Genomic DNA, 17208 nt, shown 5'->3' on the forward strand with positions numbered 1-17208 from the left:
TTTTGATCAACATTTGTCTATTGTTGTAAGAAAGACCTTTTATGTTGCACAACTTATAAACAAAGGTATTGCCTAGATCCAGGGATATCATAGTCTTCCTTTACTCAGCCCTTATTAGGCCAGTCATTGAATGTAGTGCCCCCTTTGGTATGTATCTGTCCTGACACATGCAACAACTGGAATACCCAAAGAAGTGCATTACTAAAAGGATACAAGACCTGAACATCTCCTACATGGACCGACTCAGAGCCCTGTCACTAAATTCATTTTCCTACAGACTGCTAAGAGGTGATCTTTGTCTGGCATACAAGACATCCTCTGACCCATTACCGATGGATTTACTTCACATCATTAAGTTAAATGGCATCAGAAATGGTCTCTCTAGGGATACAAATCTCTTCTGCAACATAAACAGAATGGTTTGGAAGGATGAGTATATTTCTCAGAGGATACCGCTGCTGTGGAATAGACTCCCCATCAGCATAGAACAAAGTTCATCCCTGTCTGTTTCCAAGCACAGTTTAGATCTGTGGATGGGAAGCAGAAAATTTACCTAAGGGCTACCCCCATGTACTACTAATGGACAGATGCAGCTCCTAAATGCTTTATTCAGTGCATAAGTCCCCTCAAAATATCTGCAGTATAATCCCATTTATTCTCCTTAGGGATGATATATAATTATTGACCATGGGATGGTAAGGCCATAAGGTCCAGTCTATAACCAAATGGATAGGTTATTTTGAGTACAAAAAGAGAAATTGGCTAAGCTTAAAATGGCCTGCAAGGGCAACTAGCCTAGTACTTACCTATGAACCTGTAAGACATACAAGGGAAAAGGAAGGAGAAGGAGCCCCTTTAGGCAGAAAAGTCTAGCATGACATGCAAAACAAGACACAAACAGAGCTTGTATTTCATGAATGAAATAAACAACAAAAAGGATTTTAAATGTATACTCAAGCAACTTTGATCAGAGTTTTTACTGAATTAGGAAGACTTGCTTAGACATGATAAAAGTTTCTGTATACTGTCAAGATAAATTTTAATCTGCTTACCCAGGAGCATTAGTTTATTTCTGTTTTTGAATAATGCATTATTATAGTTAATGATGCCAAATATGTGAGGCCTGTGGGAAAGGGATAACTTCTAGGACAGGAACCCCAAACAAATTAGTTGTCTTCCATTCTAAACAGCATAGGTCTTTAACTACATTTTAGAATTCTTTGAGATTTGGAAACTGAAATGAATGTGAAACTGCCGCCTAAAATTTCATAACAAATCCAACACTTGCCAGTACTTCAAGAAAGAAACCTAACTACATTCGGAGTTAGCTAGAATAATAACGTAGAATCATCCAGGCATCAAGTTGCAATGTAGTAGAAGATCCTGATACCAGTGGAGAGTATAACATTGATCTGTCCCCAGGGGTGAAGCCATACTAACTGTAAACTTTTGTTGTTTCATAAAACTTCCTGGATAAACATGGAGTAATACCTAAGCACCCTTTAGATTTAGAGGCAGGAAGGAGCTAGGTCTTCTAAGACACTTTTTTTTCCTTAGAGACTTTTTCTAAGTCCTTTTTATCTCGTCTGTTGTGGTGACCATCAAGCCCACTTCCTACCAGATTCCACTGCATGCATTCCCTAGTGCTTGGGAATTTTCCCTCGTGTCCCTATACGACAAGAACTGTCTGGAAGATCCATTGTCCAGATAAACATTGGAATGTTTATTGCTCTCACTGCCATCCTAGCAATGAGAGCATTTTTGTATGAATGGGATAAGCTGTTCCCCCTTGGTGGTGCTGTGGTTACCTACATCACTGTAGAGACCATCTGTGCCTCTGGCACTACTCGTACTCCCTTGCAGATGGCCAGCAATGGCTACTGTCACCAGATTGGGTGGCCGCTCTTATGTTGTCCCTGCAACAGCCCCTGCCACTTGGTCCCTTCCCTTTGGTAGAGATTGTAGCAGAGCAGACTGCTTGGACCAACTGGGACCCATTTCCTCCCCACCAGAGTGGACATGAACATCCTCCCAACCTGTGCTGTCAATTTCCCAAGCTGCTGATTGAACCCATGTTACATGATCCATAGGTAGGGATTTCCCCTCAGTTACCACTGAAGTACCTTTTCCCAAGTGACTTTTTCCCAAAAATCTGCAGTGGAAATATATATATTTTTTTATTAGAGAGATAAAGTAACTGTTAAGTTTAGCAGCTACCACTTTTATTATTAATGTAGTTATTTCCTATGCCAAACATGTAAGCATGAGTATTTTCAGTCAGTTGTGTTTGTGCTGAATTCAGTGGCCATATTCTGTCAGGTTTTAGACCAAAATAGTAAAACAGATGTACAGAGAGATATAATAAGTTAGTAAAATTATTGTATACTTTAGAATGTTGTAACTTAAAAGGAGTGGTGAGCACTTGCAAAGTGCAGCATGTTTCATAGTAATCCCAGTAATTAGAACTAGTAAATCAGTACATCCTGGCACTTAACACAGATAATCTTGTAACTGGGTTGCTGCTAATAAGCTTGTTTCAAGTACTGCTCATTAACAGATATGTGCTGTATTTAATGCAGCTAACTAAAACTGTCTGTACTTTCTTTATGTCAGAGCATAATAATGTAGTTGAAAGAATTATCATACACAGACATTAAATATAGAAGACAGTAAAACCAGGAAGGTGCAAAAGATGAGCAGAATAAAAACGAGCAATAATTAAATGTCTATTTTGAAGATTCGAGATTGAGGGAGTTTTAGGAAATGGAGCAAAGTACAGGAAGTGAGGTGTAGACTCTTGATTTGCAGGTATGTTCTTCCAGATCCAGGACTTCAGAAACAGCTGGAATACATTTACCCTCTTAAATGCCTTATAGAATCAAGTACAAAGTCTCCTGATGTGTTTTATTATAGTTGAGATGGTATAGGAGTTCTAGTGTTGGGTCATCTTAAGTCGGTCTGTTTTTCATCATTCATAATTGTGAAATGAGATATGAGATATAGGTAGGGGCTTAATCTCTGATGTCTAGAAGCTAACACTGCTGCTAGGAGCTCATCACTGTTAATGAGACCTAATGGCAAGTTTTTGACCAGAGGTGGGTCTGAGTTTCTTTTATTGACCGATTTAAGTAGAGTTGTTTTATCCCATAACTCTACTTTAAATGTCCTAGCCAGAACATAAACCAAGTTTATTCTTAAACTGAGCAGTACCTCCATCGGGGCTAGGGCTTCCACATCCTTTAGTGTATTAGTCACTTCTGGTATTCTGTCTTTAGATATTTCTGTATCTGAGCTATTTTCTAAATCTTGAGAACAGGTGGTTTAAAACTTTCAAGATGGTAATCTGTGAAACTGGTCAGTGTCTGACTAAATTTACTGTAAGCATCCTTAAGTCTTCTTCAGATAAAAAAAATGTAATTGAAATTCACCAAGTATATTATCCCAGACTTTGATGCTATGAATAGCATTCGTAGGCTTATCTAAAGACATGACAATTTTAACACAAGCAGATTCATTTAACAAAGCTAGCCATCACTTTGTGTCCAAAATTGGATTAGTCATTCACACAGAACTTAAGGTCGAACATACGAGTACCACTCATTCTGCCCTGTATGTATGGGTCTTGATCTAGCTGTAGTTTCTTATCCAGTCCCTTAATTTCCTGCTAAACTGATGTAATGTGTTCATTCTGTTTTTTTTTTCTTCAAACAGTTGAGACCATGTTGATTAATCCCCCTTCAGTTTGCTATTAAAGCTGGACACCTAGCATTTAAAGATGTTTTTACTTTTGCTTATTCCCTTTTTAATTTAACTGACATTTTCAGTTTCTTTTAACTTGTCCTTTAGTCTTTACCCTGAATGTGCTGCTGTACTGAAACAAATTACAAACTCAAGATACATGATTGACTTAAAGAAAAATTAAATAGTAATTTTCAATTTAAAATGAAACACAGTCCCCACCATGGTGGGCCAAGGGCCAGGTCAAATACTTTGGTGTTGGACACAGGCCGCCTTTTGGAATACCCCTGGTGTAGAAGCACCTAGGTCCTTTTCATGAATTGGTACAGATTAGTGTGATCAGGTCTGTAGTTGCTGATTTACATCTGAAAAGAATCAATATAGGTGAGATGATTTCTCTTTAGTCAATTAATTTGATTTTAAGTGAAATTTTCATTATGGTGTGTTTTCTTTTGACCCGCAAACTTTTATTAAAGATTTCTTAAATATTTCTGTAGTAAATACCAGCTTTTCTGAGACTGCAGACCAGTGTTAGTATACTGATTGTAAAGCAGGATGTAGTGAATGACAGGTGCTGAAATGTTTGCCAGGTGAGTGTATAGTCAGTTGGTCAGTAAGACTGCAAAGTTTAATTTTGTGGTATAAGGTTCAGACATTAAGAATTTTTAGTTAATGCATATTTGTCCTTTGTATAAAAAGCCAGATGCGTTTTACTGTGTTTACTGAGATGCTTATATGTTTTCTATGTTATGGTTTTCTTCTATCACTAAGCTCATCATGTACTATTTTCTTATGCCCCCCCCCCTCAGGATTATGGAGTAAAGGAAGACGAGTTGCAGGCAATTCTGAACTACTTGCTCACTATGCATGAGGTACTGTCTTTTATCTACTAAGGTTGATCACCCAAAGTTCATTATAATTTCTTTACATTCAAATAATGTTGTGTCAAAAGGCCGGCAAATGTTTGTTTATTTCACCCCAAGATAAGAAGTGTGATACAAAAAGCAGATTTATTTGTCTTAACAGGGTTCTGGATACGGCTACAAATAATTGCAAATGTTTAGAGTGTAAAGTAAATGAAGTGTTGCTTTTATTTGCTGCCATAGCAAGAATGAAATTAATGTGCTACATTCTTTCTGTTGCAGGATGACAATCTGATGGATGTTCTGCAGCTGCTCGTTGCTCTGATGGCAGAGCACCCCAGTTCGATGATCCCTGCGTTTGACCAGAGGAATGGCATACAGTAAGAGCTAAACTGCATTTTGTACTCTTAACTATTTCAGTTTTTTGAAGGATGAAGACATGCTACATGAAAACAGTAAAGCTTTGCAGCAAAGGTACAGCAGATAAGCGGATATTTAAGGAAATAACCCCAGCGTCAAATGAAAATTTTCTTTTCAAAAAAGGTTAAACTTTCTTCCTCCATTTTTTTATTTGTTAACTTGATTTCCTGTTATGCCTTCCATGACACAGCCTTCCAGTAAAGTCATATACAAGACGTTCTTGGTGTGAGGTAAGTACTTTGATGGAATCTGACTTTCCCTTCAATCATTTTGAAGACTTTTATTGCATTTTATTCTTAAGGGATTTTAAGATGCAAGATGACAGACTGTAACAATTTTTGGGGGAAAATGTATTGAATGCTCAATACTGAAAATTGTTCTAAGTTATAAAGTGGCTGTATACATCCAGGGGACCTGATTAGCTGCTGAGTTGCAAATGCCGCTACCACCATGATGACATCGTACAGTAATACCACTTTGCTTAAGTCAACCCTAGTAAAATCTCTAATGTTACTGTGAATGAGTTATTGTATAATAGCAATGCAGAATTGCATCTTTGGAATATATATATTCCCTTTGTGAAAGTCAGAATCCTTTGTTTCACCTCATGAATTGATTTGTCTAGACGTTATGTTATAGGGTGTGGTTTATCCTGTGATAATACTCATAACTACTACGGATTAGGGGTGAGTCAGTTGAGTTGGTTTTGAGTAGTTTGTAAGAATGCCTGCAGGGTGCTTTCTATCTGAAATGTGCTAAGCATAGCCCACAAGAAAGATGTGCTGCAGCATATTCACGGCATGGAAGGATTATATCGCTCAGCATGGCTGTTAGTGAATGCCTGGGGATTTTACAGGATGTGTTGGACACTTGAGGGGGGATAGGCAAGTCTTCATTTTATTACTTCTGCAGCCCTCACCAGGGCAATAGGTTTAGAAAATGATGTTGCCCCTTTGTGAATAGTCTTGTACAATAATTATGTATGCTGTGTGTGTACATATGTATGCATACATGTATGTGTTGTAGACTTGGATCCTGGATAGTTTCTGAAGCTGCAGATTTAATTGAATGCATTTAGATGGATCTACCTGACAAGATCGAAAGCTCACAACGCCGACACCATATGATCGACAGCCGAAATCTCGACATCGGAAGAAGACCATAAAAAAGGAACATAAAATTCCCTTTCAACTGCTAGCAGGGGGGCTATGCCCCCCCTGCACCCACAGTGGGTGGCTCTGCCCCCCCCCGTAGCTTTAATATGCCAACTCCGAGTTCGCACTACAGTACAGGAATGGAAATCGTTCCATTCCACACTATGGTGAGATGTCTGTTCCGCATTCCGAATGTCAATCATATGGTGTCGGCCATATGGTTGTCTGCATTCTGGAGTGTCGGCAATGTCAGGTAGCCCCATTTAGATATAGGACAGAGATAAGCAGCTAATTATGCACAGAGTCATAGCTATTTTGAAAGCTATTTGTGTGACCAAGTCAGTTTATAAAACAACACACTGACAGCTGGAGAAACGGTCACTGTGCTCCTAGTACTTCATTATCAAGCCTTCCAGGGAATAATTATTCACAAGAATGGTGTGCTTTACATACATTTCACTACATTCATTATTCAATTCAATTATACAATAACTGATCAATTAATCAGTGAGTCAAGAAAATTTAAAGTGCATTCTGAGCAATTAAAGTGCTTCAGAAACATTTAAAGTGCATCAAAAAACTTTTAAATTGCCATCCCTTACATTCCTATTGCATTTAACATAATAATTTAAAAAGCTCATACAAATGCACTTACACATCTTTAGAGTAACAGATGCTAAAATGTTTTGCCCTATACATGTAAATCTTTCATCCTGTATATCTATACATCCTTAGAAAGCTTGTGAATAATTATTCCCTGGAAGGCTTGATGCCGAAGTACTAGGAGCACAGTAAATGTGGATGGTGACCGTTTCTCCAGTTGTCAGTGTGTTTTTTTTGTCTTTGGTGAGTTGGTTCGTGGAGTGGTGTTTTTCAAGTCAGTTTATATCAAAGCCTATTCTGATGAACACTGCTAACTGAATCAGCACTCACCACACATGATTTATAACTTTGTCAAGGCTTTGCAAGCAGCGATTTTGTTATTAGCTGGGAGATTGCAGGGGTAGGGTTCCTCACTTCTTCATGGTGGGGGAGGGTAAGTGCATATCCTTAGTGTTTTTTATCTGCTACGGTTTCCTTGTAAACTGTCTTGGTCAGATGAAGAACTTCCATCCTGAAGTACTGGCTGTACTGTTGATGAAGCAGTGACATTTCTTAATATATTGAGTTAACAAAGATAGTAAATAGAAAAGTGGCCAGCAATGAGCACTGTCAAATAGAAAGTGGAATTGGCATGGGGGGACTGATGGTAGCTCTGATTGTCAGTTGCAAAGGAATGAAAGTGTGTTGATAAAATGGCACACGTCATTGCAGTGATGGAGGTGATCTCATCACCACCAGGGGTGAACCATATAGCAGCACCTCTTTATCTGTCACCCATCATGAGTAAGGTGCTGATTAATGGTGGTGGGGGTGGGGGGTGAAACCAGTTCCACATCTACTTCATTGTAAAAACTCCATACTGTTGTCTGGGGGAAGCCAGACTAGCCTGCACCCACAAAGGATGGAGTAATGACAAAGGCGCAACGAATCCTCATGGCTTCCCTGGATAATGGTGGTCTCTGAATGGCTTGTCCTTGTATGGAACTGGGCATATACGTAGTATAGGAAGTGTGTGTTGGTTGGGGCTATTGCAGGAGGCTTTGGGGCAAAAAACACTTAGGAAAAATGTTTCCTCAGGTATATGAATGCATTTCCCTTTTAAATTATAAATTTATAGCGAACAGAATTTCAGATCAAATAATAAAAGTTCATTTCTGCATTTAATCCCATTTGCTGAAGCGTTCTAGTATGATCTTCATATTGATCACTGTTGCGGTAGCCTAAGCTATTCGTTTTATATCCTGCATAGGATATAACAGCCAGCCAGTATCCAAAGCTTCAGGGCACTTTCCACGTGACCAATTAGTCAGCTTCAGCTGAGCTGACTAAAACGACAAGTTTGTTGCTCAAGCCCTTAAAAGTTTTTCTGCTGCCTAAGCGAGTACTCCTCTGCGGGTTTTCAAGGATTGACTATCAGTTTGTGCACAGATAAGTTCCCTTTAGGGGAAAACCTTCCACAAATTATTTCTTGCTGATAAATTTACTTTTTTAAGCTAGCACTGTGTTTTTTATTGGTGGTTACATGTTTTGATGTACTTTTAAATGGGAGCACACTTTTGTGTTTGGCAATTTAAAAGTCGATTTAAACATTATAAAAATGTTTTTTTTTCTTCTCCTGTGGATAATATAAATTACTTTTTGAGGCTAGTAAAGTGTATTAGAATGCTTTTTACTGTGTGTTATTGGGAAAAGTGACTTAATATTACTTTTGAATTTTTACTGCTTACTTTTTTTTGTGATGCTTAACTTTCCCAGGATAGAGGCACTGTTTTTGTCTTGACCATGTAAGAAAATACTGCTACCGTGGTTGGTCCTTCTTCCTGCCACAGAAAGAAAAAGTTAGCAGGCTTCGTCACTACAGCAGCTATCAATTTGTTGTATCCACGTGTGGGTGACTCTGCTGAGGCCAAAGCAGGTTCCTCAGAGCACTCCTCTTTTTCCCCAGATCCCTCTGGTGTTGCTTTTGTAGCTGCTATGGACCAGTTGTTAGCCATATCCTCTTTGGCTGTTAGGGTCCTTTTAATGGGATAGGGAGAACCACTTTTGCTGCTGTTGGGAGAAGGGGCAGGGAATGTGCCGCTGCTTAACTGGAATGTACATCACTGGGGAAGCTGTTGTTGCCATTAAAAATCCTATTTGCCTTACTTTTCCTGAAGTAAAGAAACAGTAAACTAAGCTTGTAGTTTCTGTTGCAGTTTCACTGGACAGGAGTACTTAAGTCTGACCCAGAGTCCTGTACAGGCTGTTGACACTCTTTATCAGGTGGTTTATGGTAAGAGAAAGATATTCCAGAAACTGAATCTGCAGAGGAAATGTGATGCAACAGAGATGACAGGTTGTTCTCCTCAGAATTCTGATTCAGACTCTGAGGAGAGCATGTTATCTGAATCTGTCAGTTAGTGATTCTCTTTCTCTGACAGTTTTCAGTAGAAGAACACTGAGTTATTTCAGTCCCAGAGAAAATGCTATGAAATGTTAAAACTGGAATTCCCAGAACCTCCTCCCATCCCTGCAGTGCTCTCCAGCATTGGAGGATGTTTGTCACAGCCTGTGGTTTGCCTGCTGCACCTAAGAAAGCAGATATAATTTACATAGTTCCTCAGTCTTTCAAATTTATATACAATCATCCCAGACCTGACCCAGCAGTTGCAGCTTTGTCAATCCAGCTGCAACCAAGTATTTTGTTAATTCTAATCCTTCTCTTTCTGACAGGGATGGTAAAACAGTCACTGAGTTTGTGAAAGTGCATGCTTCTGCAACTTAATTTTAGACTAATTGTGAAAGTATAAGGAAGATTTATTCTGGAATTCCTTCCTACGAGAAAAAATCTGCTTTGTGTGTGCATGCTTCCTGTTTCTAAAGTGTGTTTGACTCTCTAGATATTACAACCAGGGCTTTTGTCACAGGTACCATGTTGAAGTGTCTGGCTGACTTCTCAAAACCTCCAGGAGGATGTAAAAAATGAGATTTTAAATTCTCCTTTGGATAGAGATTTACTTGTTGTTTTCTGTGCTGCAGAGGTTCACAAATGTGATGAGAGGAGTAAGCTGATACAGGAAATCTCTTAGAACTTTCAGCCCTCCTTCTCTAAATTGCTAGGAATCTGATTTTGGCAAGAAACAAAACAAACAGTATCTGCAAATTGCAGGTAAGCAGACATTTAAAAAAAAAACAATGACCTGGAGATTCCAAAAAGAAAGCAAGAACTTCCCAAAACAAAGGACAGTCAAGTAGATCAGAATGATTATGTAAGAGACTACCCCCCACACACACACACACAGTCCTTTATCCCTTCCAGAAAGTCTGAAGTTCTTTCTCTGTTTGACAAGAGATTGTGTCAGACAAATTGGTTCTGAATCTGATGCAGCAGGGATACATTTTGCACTGGGAATAAATTCCTTCTTTCATGGGAATTATTCCACATATACCTAATCAAATCCCTCTGTTCCCTCCTGTCCAACAGCACATGCCTTCTCAGCAGGTAATAGAATCAGTTCCTCCAACCCTGTGGGGAAGAGGATTTTATTCAATAATGTTTCTGATACCAAAGAGAGAAAATTTCTGGAGACCAGCTCTGGAGCCTTTTGTTTTGCCAAAACCAAGTTGTGATAGTGCCTAGGTTCAGAATGCTTTCACTGTACAACCTCTTAGCCCTTCTTACTCATTTTTGTACCTTTAGATTTAAAAGATGCTTATCACATTCATATCCATCCAGATGTCAGACATTTCTTAAGGTGTTGTTTGTCTGGATAAAATTATCAGTTCTCTGCCTTGCCCTTTGGGTTATCCACTGCTCCTAGATTGTTGACAAAGTCTATAGCTCCAGTTATAGCACATTGCAGGATACAGGGTATCCTTTTTTTCATATTTAGACCACTTTCTTATCTTTGCAGAGTCTCTTTCAAAGTGTCAGGAATCTCTCAATTGGTTAAGAAATCTGCTATGCAGGCTAGGATTCCAAGACAGCATTCAAGTCTGTTTTCACTCCTTCGTACAGGACTGTGTTTCAGGGGTGTTTGTTAGAGAACTCAGAGCTTTTCTTCCACAGGAAAAAATAGACCTAAATTTGTATCTGTTCCAGGGGTTTCCACTCACTTAGGTCACTGAGAGAGAATACCTCAGGATTCTGGGTCTCATGGAATCCATGGAATCCATCTATGATGGTATCTGAAGTTTCTGTGATCCAAGCACCAACACCCATTATCTTTTCAGATTCCAGTTGTAGGTTTTTTAAGAAGAGAAGTCACTTGGAGGAGACATTGAATATCCCTGAATCCAGGTCTCCCCTTCTCCTGTCGTACTCCAAAGCAGTCACCGCAGACAACTTGGACTTCTCTGGGAGAGCAGTGTCAAGGGGAATAAAAGTGAAAGGCATATGATTCAACAACAACTGAGACGAGCACAGAAATGTAAAAGAGATGATGGCCCTCATCAAGGCACTCAACTCTATTAATCTCCTTTGGTCTTCAGGACCACTTAAAATTGTTACAGACAATACAACAGTGATGTGATACATAAAGAAGCAAGGGGAAAACTGGTCTTATTCACTATGCAGGGTAGCCTTGTTAACATGGGGTATACCTTTACAGCACAGTCTCACTTTACAGACTTCTACATTTCTTCAGAGATGGTGTGTGGCAGACAAGCTCAGCCAAAGGCGGACCCTCACCAATTCAAACTAGATCGGGGGTCTTCCAAGATTTCATTAATCTATGAGGCGTTCAAGTAGACCTTTTTCCCTCCTCGATGAACAATCAGCTGGCAGATTTCTTCTCAGTGTCCATGGAAGAAGGCCTGGAAGACGAGTCATTTTTCCTTTCCTTGAACAGGGATATTCCTATATGATTTTCAATTTTCTACTGATCTCCAGCTTACTTCAATGATTCAGAAGGAATACCCCAAGATTGTAGTGGTGACCTCCTCCTTGCTCAGGCAACTGTGATTTTCCCTTCATTTGGAAATGACCAAGGGTAATTATCTAACATTTCTGCATAAATTGGATCTACTCGCACAAGACATGGGGGTGTTTGATACATCCTGACCCCAAACTTCAGCAGACTTATCTGGATGATAGGGTCTTAATACCTTTTTGGCAGCAGTTTACTGAGGGTGTGCAGTAGGTACTGAAGGTGGCAAGAAAAGCCTGCTACTAGAAAATCATATATTAGCAAATGTAAAAGTTTTTCTAGTTGTCAGCATAACCTTTACCCATTCTGGGCTAGTGTTTCTCTGGTTTTGCAATATTTGTTTGAGTTACTCCCTTATGGCCTGTCTTACTCCGCTGTCAAGGTTCATTTTGTTGGCTATTTCAGCATGTCTACATGTGGATCCTCCTCTTTCAAGGCATTCTGTGTCAAATTGTTTTTGAAAAAGGTTTTGCATAAGATGCTTCCAAGAAAACCTCTGCCTTCTCCTTGGGATCTTAATTTTGTTTTAAAGAAGGTAATGGTTGCCATATTTGAACCAGCTCAACTGACACTGTCTTGAGATTCTTAACATGGAAAACAGTTGTACTGGTTGCTCTGACCTCTGCAAGAAGAGTATCTGAGTTGTAAGCTCTTATGATAGGTCAGCCTTGCCTCATTTTCCACTAAGACAAGGTTTTCTTAAGAACTAATCATCCTTTTATGCCTAAAGTGGTGCCTGAGTTTACTTTAAGTCACACTATCCATCTCCCTTTGTTCTTTCTTGAACCAAAAATGAGGGAGAAAAGCCACTTATTACTTTGGATGTCCACTGACAGCTCATGTAATATCATGACAGACAGCACAAAATTTTCCCGAACTTTCAATCAGTTCTTCATTTCTAATAAAAATAAAAAGGGACAATTGCTAAATGGTTATTTTTGGATGTTATCTTTTGTTATTCCCATTACAACAAAAATTACAGTTGGAGACCATTCACATTCTATCAGGGCCTTCGCTTCATCTATGGCTTTTGAGAAAGGGATGTACTCCGGCAGAATTCTAGAAGCAGCAACCTGATCCTCTGTACATATATTTATACATTGATAAATTCCTTCTCAAGATGTAAGTCGAGCTTTGCTAGGACCATTCTCTAGGGGATCCTTCCACCTCCCAGTTCTAAGCTATGGCAATCTACCCATGTAGCTTAGGCTACTGTAGCAGTGATCAGAATGAAGGACATAGTACATTGGTATAAGTAAAATTACCATAGCAATAGATATTAATGTGATCACTGCTAAAGCACTGCTCCCTCATTCCATCTCCCCTTTATCTGGTGTGTTTTTTATGCCAGGGTTTGGACATTTATTTATTTTTCCCTATTTCTTAGCAATGTCCTTTCTGGGCTCAGCCTCCCTCTCTCTGCTGGCATGAAAGTTCAGAAGGGCATAGCACCCAAGCATGTCTTAAGTCCTGTCATCTCGAGATGCCGTAGGGTTTAGGCACGTGGAAGATGCCCTGAAACTTTGAAAGCTTGCCAGCTGTTATAGCTTATGCAGGATATAACCTATAGAGCTTAGACTATTGCAGTGATCATTCAAATATCTACTGTTATAGCAAGTTTACTTACACAACTGTAACTTCCAGACTTTAGTTTTTATAGAACTTGTAGCTGTGTGTGCATGTGCATTTGATTTGTGAAATTGTTCATCTTAATTCTTTGTTGTTTTTAGCTTTACAAGGTATAGCTCTAGGCCTCACATATTTTGCTTATCTTACAAAGTGTTCAAGATTAGAATATGTAACCAGACTTTTCTGGACATCTTCCTATGTAATGTTCGCTATAGAAGCGGCACAGCAGTCAAACTGCATGCTTTGTTATGCTAAACTTTTTCAGACGTCAGCTAGATATTGTTTCATCCCGTCATTTTCATTTCACAGATATTGAACTTGTTTCTTTCCCATAGAAAACCACTGATGTTGTGGTTTCTGCTTGTATACAGGTAGTAATTCTTTTTATCTGGCCCTTTTTCTTTTGTCTGCAGTTGTGTGACTGTTGAATTAGTAAATTTAAGTATTGACATAGGAATGTAAAGCATACAGGAGTCTTGCCCCAGTGCAACAATACACTTTTAAAGTGTTTTGATGGACTTACATTTCAGCTATTTTTCCTGATCTTGAAACGCTAGCTAGTTGAAGCCCTGAGAACCAACTGGAAACAAATTAGTGTTACATGTCAAAACTTAAGCAATGTATTCCTGCTTGTCCATCATCTGTGACATTTTAGTAATCTCGATCTCCTACTTGCGGCTTTTTACTTCTTTAAGAATGGGGAGGAGAATAAACGTAAAATATATCTTTAGTCATGGTATTTTCACCAAGACAAAATCTGTCAGAAAAATCTATAATGCTTTTACCTGTCTTTTAAGAGATTCTAAAGTCTGTCAAAATTGTAATGTTTCTACACTGTAATGCAGCTCTTCAGATAATGCTGTAACAAATATATTTCTGTTATTTGAATGAGTAGATGTTGTCTGTTTTACTTGTTAATTCTATTAGACCTGCATATGTTCATGTACCCAGTAAAAGATATCTGTCCTAATTCAATTTTGTAAAATATACAGAGAGAACAAACTTAGGAAGTGTTGTTCTTTAAATATTACCTTAAAAAAAGTTGCTGGAGTAATGTTGACTGCTAAATTCTTCTTCTGAGCAACTTATTTAAAGCCTGATAACCAGCTGTTGAATGTTTTTTTTTTCTACAGTAATGTCTTAAAAATTCCTGTGCTTAAGTCCAGAATGTCTTAATTTTTGTGCTAACGTGTTGTGCTGTGAATGTATAAATTCAAGTGGATATGGTTCATTACCATCCCATGTGATCAGTAAATGAATAAAATGGGTGAATAGTGCTATGTAAGTAGTGAACTGTATCCCTCCAGTTGCACTGTAGCAAGGTTGCAAAAGTACTCTGCAGTGATTTTCTCTTTGTGGTCCTTTTCACCTGAATGTGACTTTTTCATTGTTAAAACATGTTTCACACAGTATTCAAACAATATTAAAAAAATCGCACTGGATATTTATGAAAGACTTGATTAGTTCACCAGCTTATTCTTCATTTTCAGTGCACTTATAAAGTGAGTCCATGTCTGAATAGGTGGATAGCAATGTCATTCGTTGCAACATTGTCTAGCAGATCTTCATTATCTGTAATTAACAAATGATGGAAACTGCTGTACTTGGATTGTAACTCAGTTAAAAAAATTATCACTGTTTAATGTTGGCTCGCACTGGAATAGGACTACAGCATTTGTAATTAAAAATGTGTGGTCAGTAAAATGTGGAAGTATAAGGGAACTGTCAAGGAGAAATTAAGATGGTGAATTAATGGCTAGCAGAAGAAATTATGTTGAGTAATATAAAGGTAGATATTTTACTTAAACTGAAAGCAGAAAAAAAGATTTTGAACCAATGCCAAGTTTGATTTGTAATCCAGAAGGGAGAATGGGGTATGACATGAAGTGCATACAAAATGATTAAAATACAAAAGTGTGTGATTACAAAAATAGATTTCTTTGCTTCAACATTTCTTTTATCAATATGTCATTATTGGTTATTACTATAGTGCTTTAATAAACTTGAGTAAAAACATGATTATAACAGATATGAACACAAGTCAGACACAACTGGTTTACCTAGAGCTTAAGGAGAATATAAGGGTGCAGTCAGTGGACTGAATATGGTGAAAAATGTAAGGGTGTGGTCAGTAGATTGAGCATTGTGAAATATGTAGAGTAAGACCTAATGGAATGCCAGCAAAACAGTAGATTTCTGTGGATTTTTCGCATAAAAGCAAGCTGATGTGAATCACTAAAGGTAATTTGCTCAAGTTCATTCAAATGTAGGACATATTCTGTTTCTGCATTATTTTAAACAACATTCTCTGCCCACACACTAAACAGAATCCCTTGTTGATAGGTTGCCAGTAAGTAAATTCCCCTTGAATTTATCTTTCTGGAGAAAAGGACAAATTGCAACCATTGATGAGTGGATGGGAAATAGGAAATACACCCCGGGGATCACTTCTGTGTCTCTGCTCGACAGAGCCACAGGAAATTAATTTCTTGGGTGGCGTAAGCCAGGGAACAGTGTTGGCTAGGCTTACTTAGACCCTTGGGCCGATAGCCTAGTACCTACCTATGAACAGTGGTGGGGACAGGACAGCAGCATCCACTTAGAAGTGGCTCGTTAAAGTCATGCTGCATCACTGTACAGGGAAATTGCAGTCTGCAAAATGCACATCCCACATTCTTGGATAGCTTTGTGGTATCTTTTAAAGACATAATGCATAGCAGTGCAACTAGTTCTAAGGCACCCCCACTCTTGAGTTAATAAATATGATCAGTGGGTTAGGGGGTAGCATAATGGTTTATCTCATAGACACAAGGTACAGGATATGATCCTTGCCTTTGGCTTTGGAATTTTTGCTAGGCCTAAAATGGCCCACAAGGGCAGATACCACAGTGCTGACACATGAGCCTAAAATCATTTGTTTTCACTCTTAATTTTAGGAATGCAACCGTATGTAACAGCTAGCCAAAAAAAAAGAGAGGCAGAGATTTTTTTTTTTGTTTCCTCATATTAGAAGATGGGAAGCATATTATGCCAAAGTCAAATGAGGGAGCAGCAGTACACAGATTTGTGTAGTAGTAGTCACATAATACCTGTACAGCAAAGGGTTGCCTGAGTGTGCTGTATGTCAGCCATGGAGATAATGTACAGTAACGTAATATATATTTACTGTTCACCTTTTCCCTGTTCACATGCAGAGGGTCATCACTTTATAACATTGTCATATAATCTCCCTAGGTATATAATGAAGCAGGATATCATTCTAAATGCTTGAGTTAAATAAAAGCATTTTCACACTGTCTAAGGAATGCCACAATGGACAGTAATGCACATATGATCTTCTACAGGAAGAGAAAAAACAAATTACCTTATCCGGAGCTGCAGTATTATGCATGATAACATGTTGGAAGGCATGGTGTTTCAGTTCCCATAATCGGAACACTTAAAGTAACTGCACACAATGTAGAGCCAAATATGTAGCTACATTACAAGAAAGCATGCAAATTGATTCTAAAGTGAAAATGCACAAGCAGGCCTATATGGACTTCTGCAGTATGATGGTTGCATTGCCAAGTAGCCCTGTTTCTCATAACATTTCATAGGGCACTAAGCAGTGTGCAGTGAAATTAAAGTGAAGTTTGGTTGGCAGAGTGAAGGCAGCGGCATCTTGTGAGAAAAAACTTAATAGTACTCCTGGTTGTTTGCAATCAATGGTTTGAGGTATATTGCATTATGTTTGCAATCAACAGTTTAAGATATTGATGCTGACTTGGGCATTGCATTTTTGTTGAGAGAAAACATCCAAGTACACCTGTCTGTCAATGTTTTTTACCCAAAGGGTGTTTGTGTTTGGCGTGGATGCATGATTGTATTTATGAGAAAAACTATATATACACA

The 17208-nt window shown here is 38.5% G+C and overlaps 1 protein-coding gene across 1 annotated transcript in view; it reads left to right on the forward strand.

Moving 5' to 3' along the window:
• The window catches only part of LRBA (LPS responsive beige-like anchor protein), a 4045850-nt gene that overhangs the window by 907648 nt on the left and 3120994 nt on the right, over window positions 1–17208 (forward strand). Inside the window, exons 15-16 of the mRNA XM_044063433.1 lie at window positions 4548–4610; window positions 4884–4981. Coding sequence (XP_043919368.1) covers window positions 4548–4610; window positions 4884–4981 — 161 coding nt within the window. The remainder of the gene's footprint in view (window positions 1–4547; window positions 4611–4883; window positions 4982–17208) is intronic.

The sequence above is a fragment of the Protopterus annectens genome, chromosome 2.part1 (genome assembly GCF_019279795.1).
Source record: "Protopterus annectens isolate FY-2018-M chromosome 2.part1, PAN1.0, whole genome shotgun sequence".
Lineage (NCBI taxonomy): Eukaryota > Metazoa > Chordata > Ceratodontiformes > Protopteridae > Protopterus > Protopterus annectens.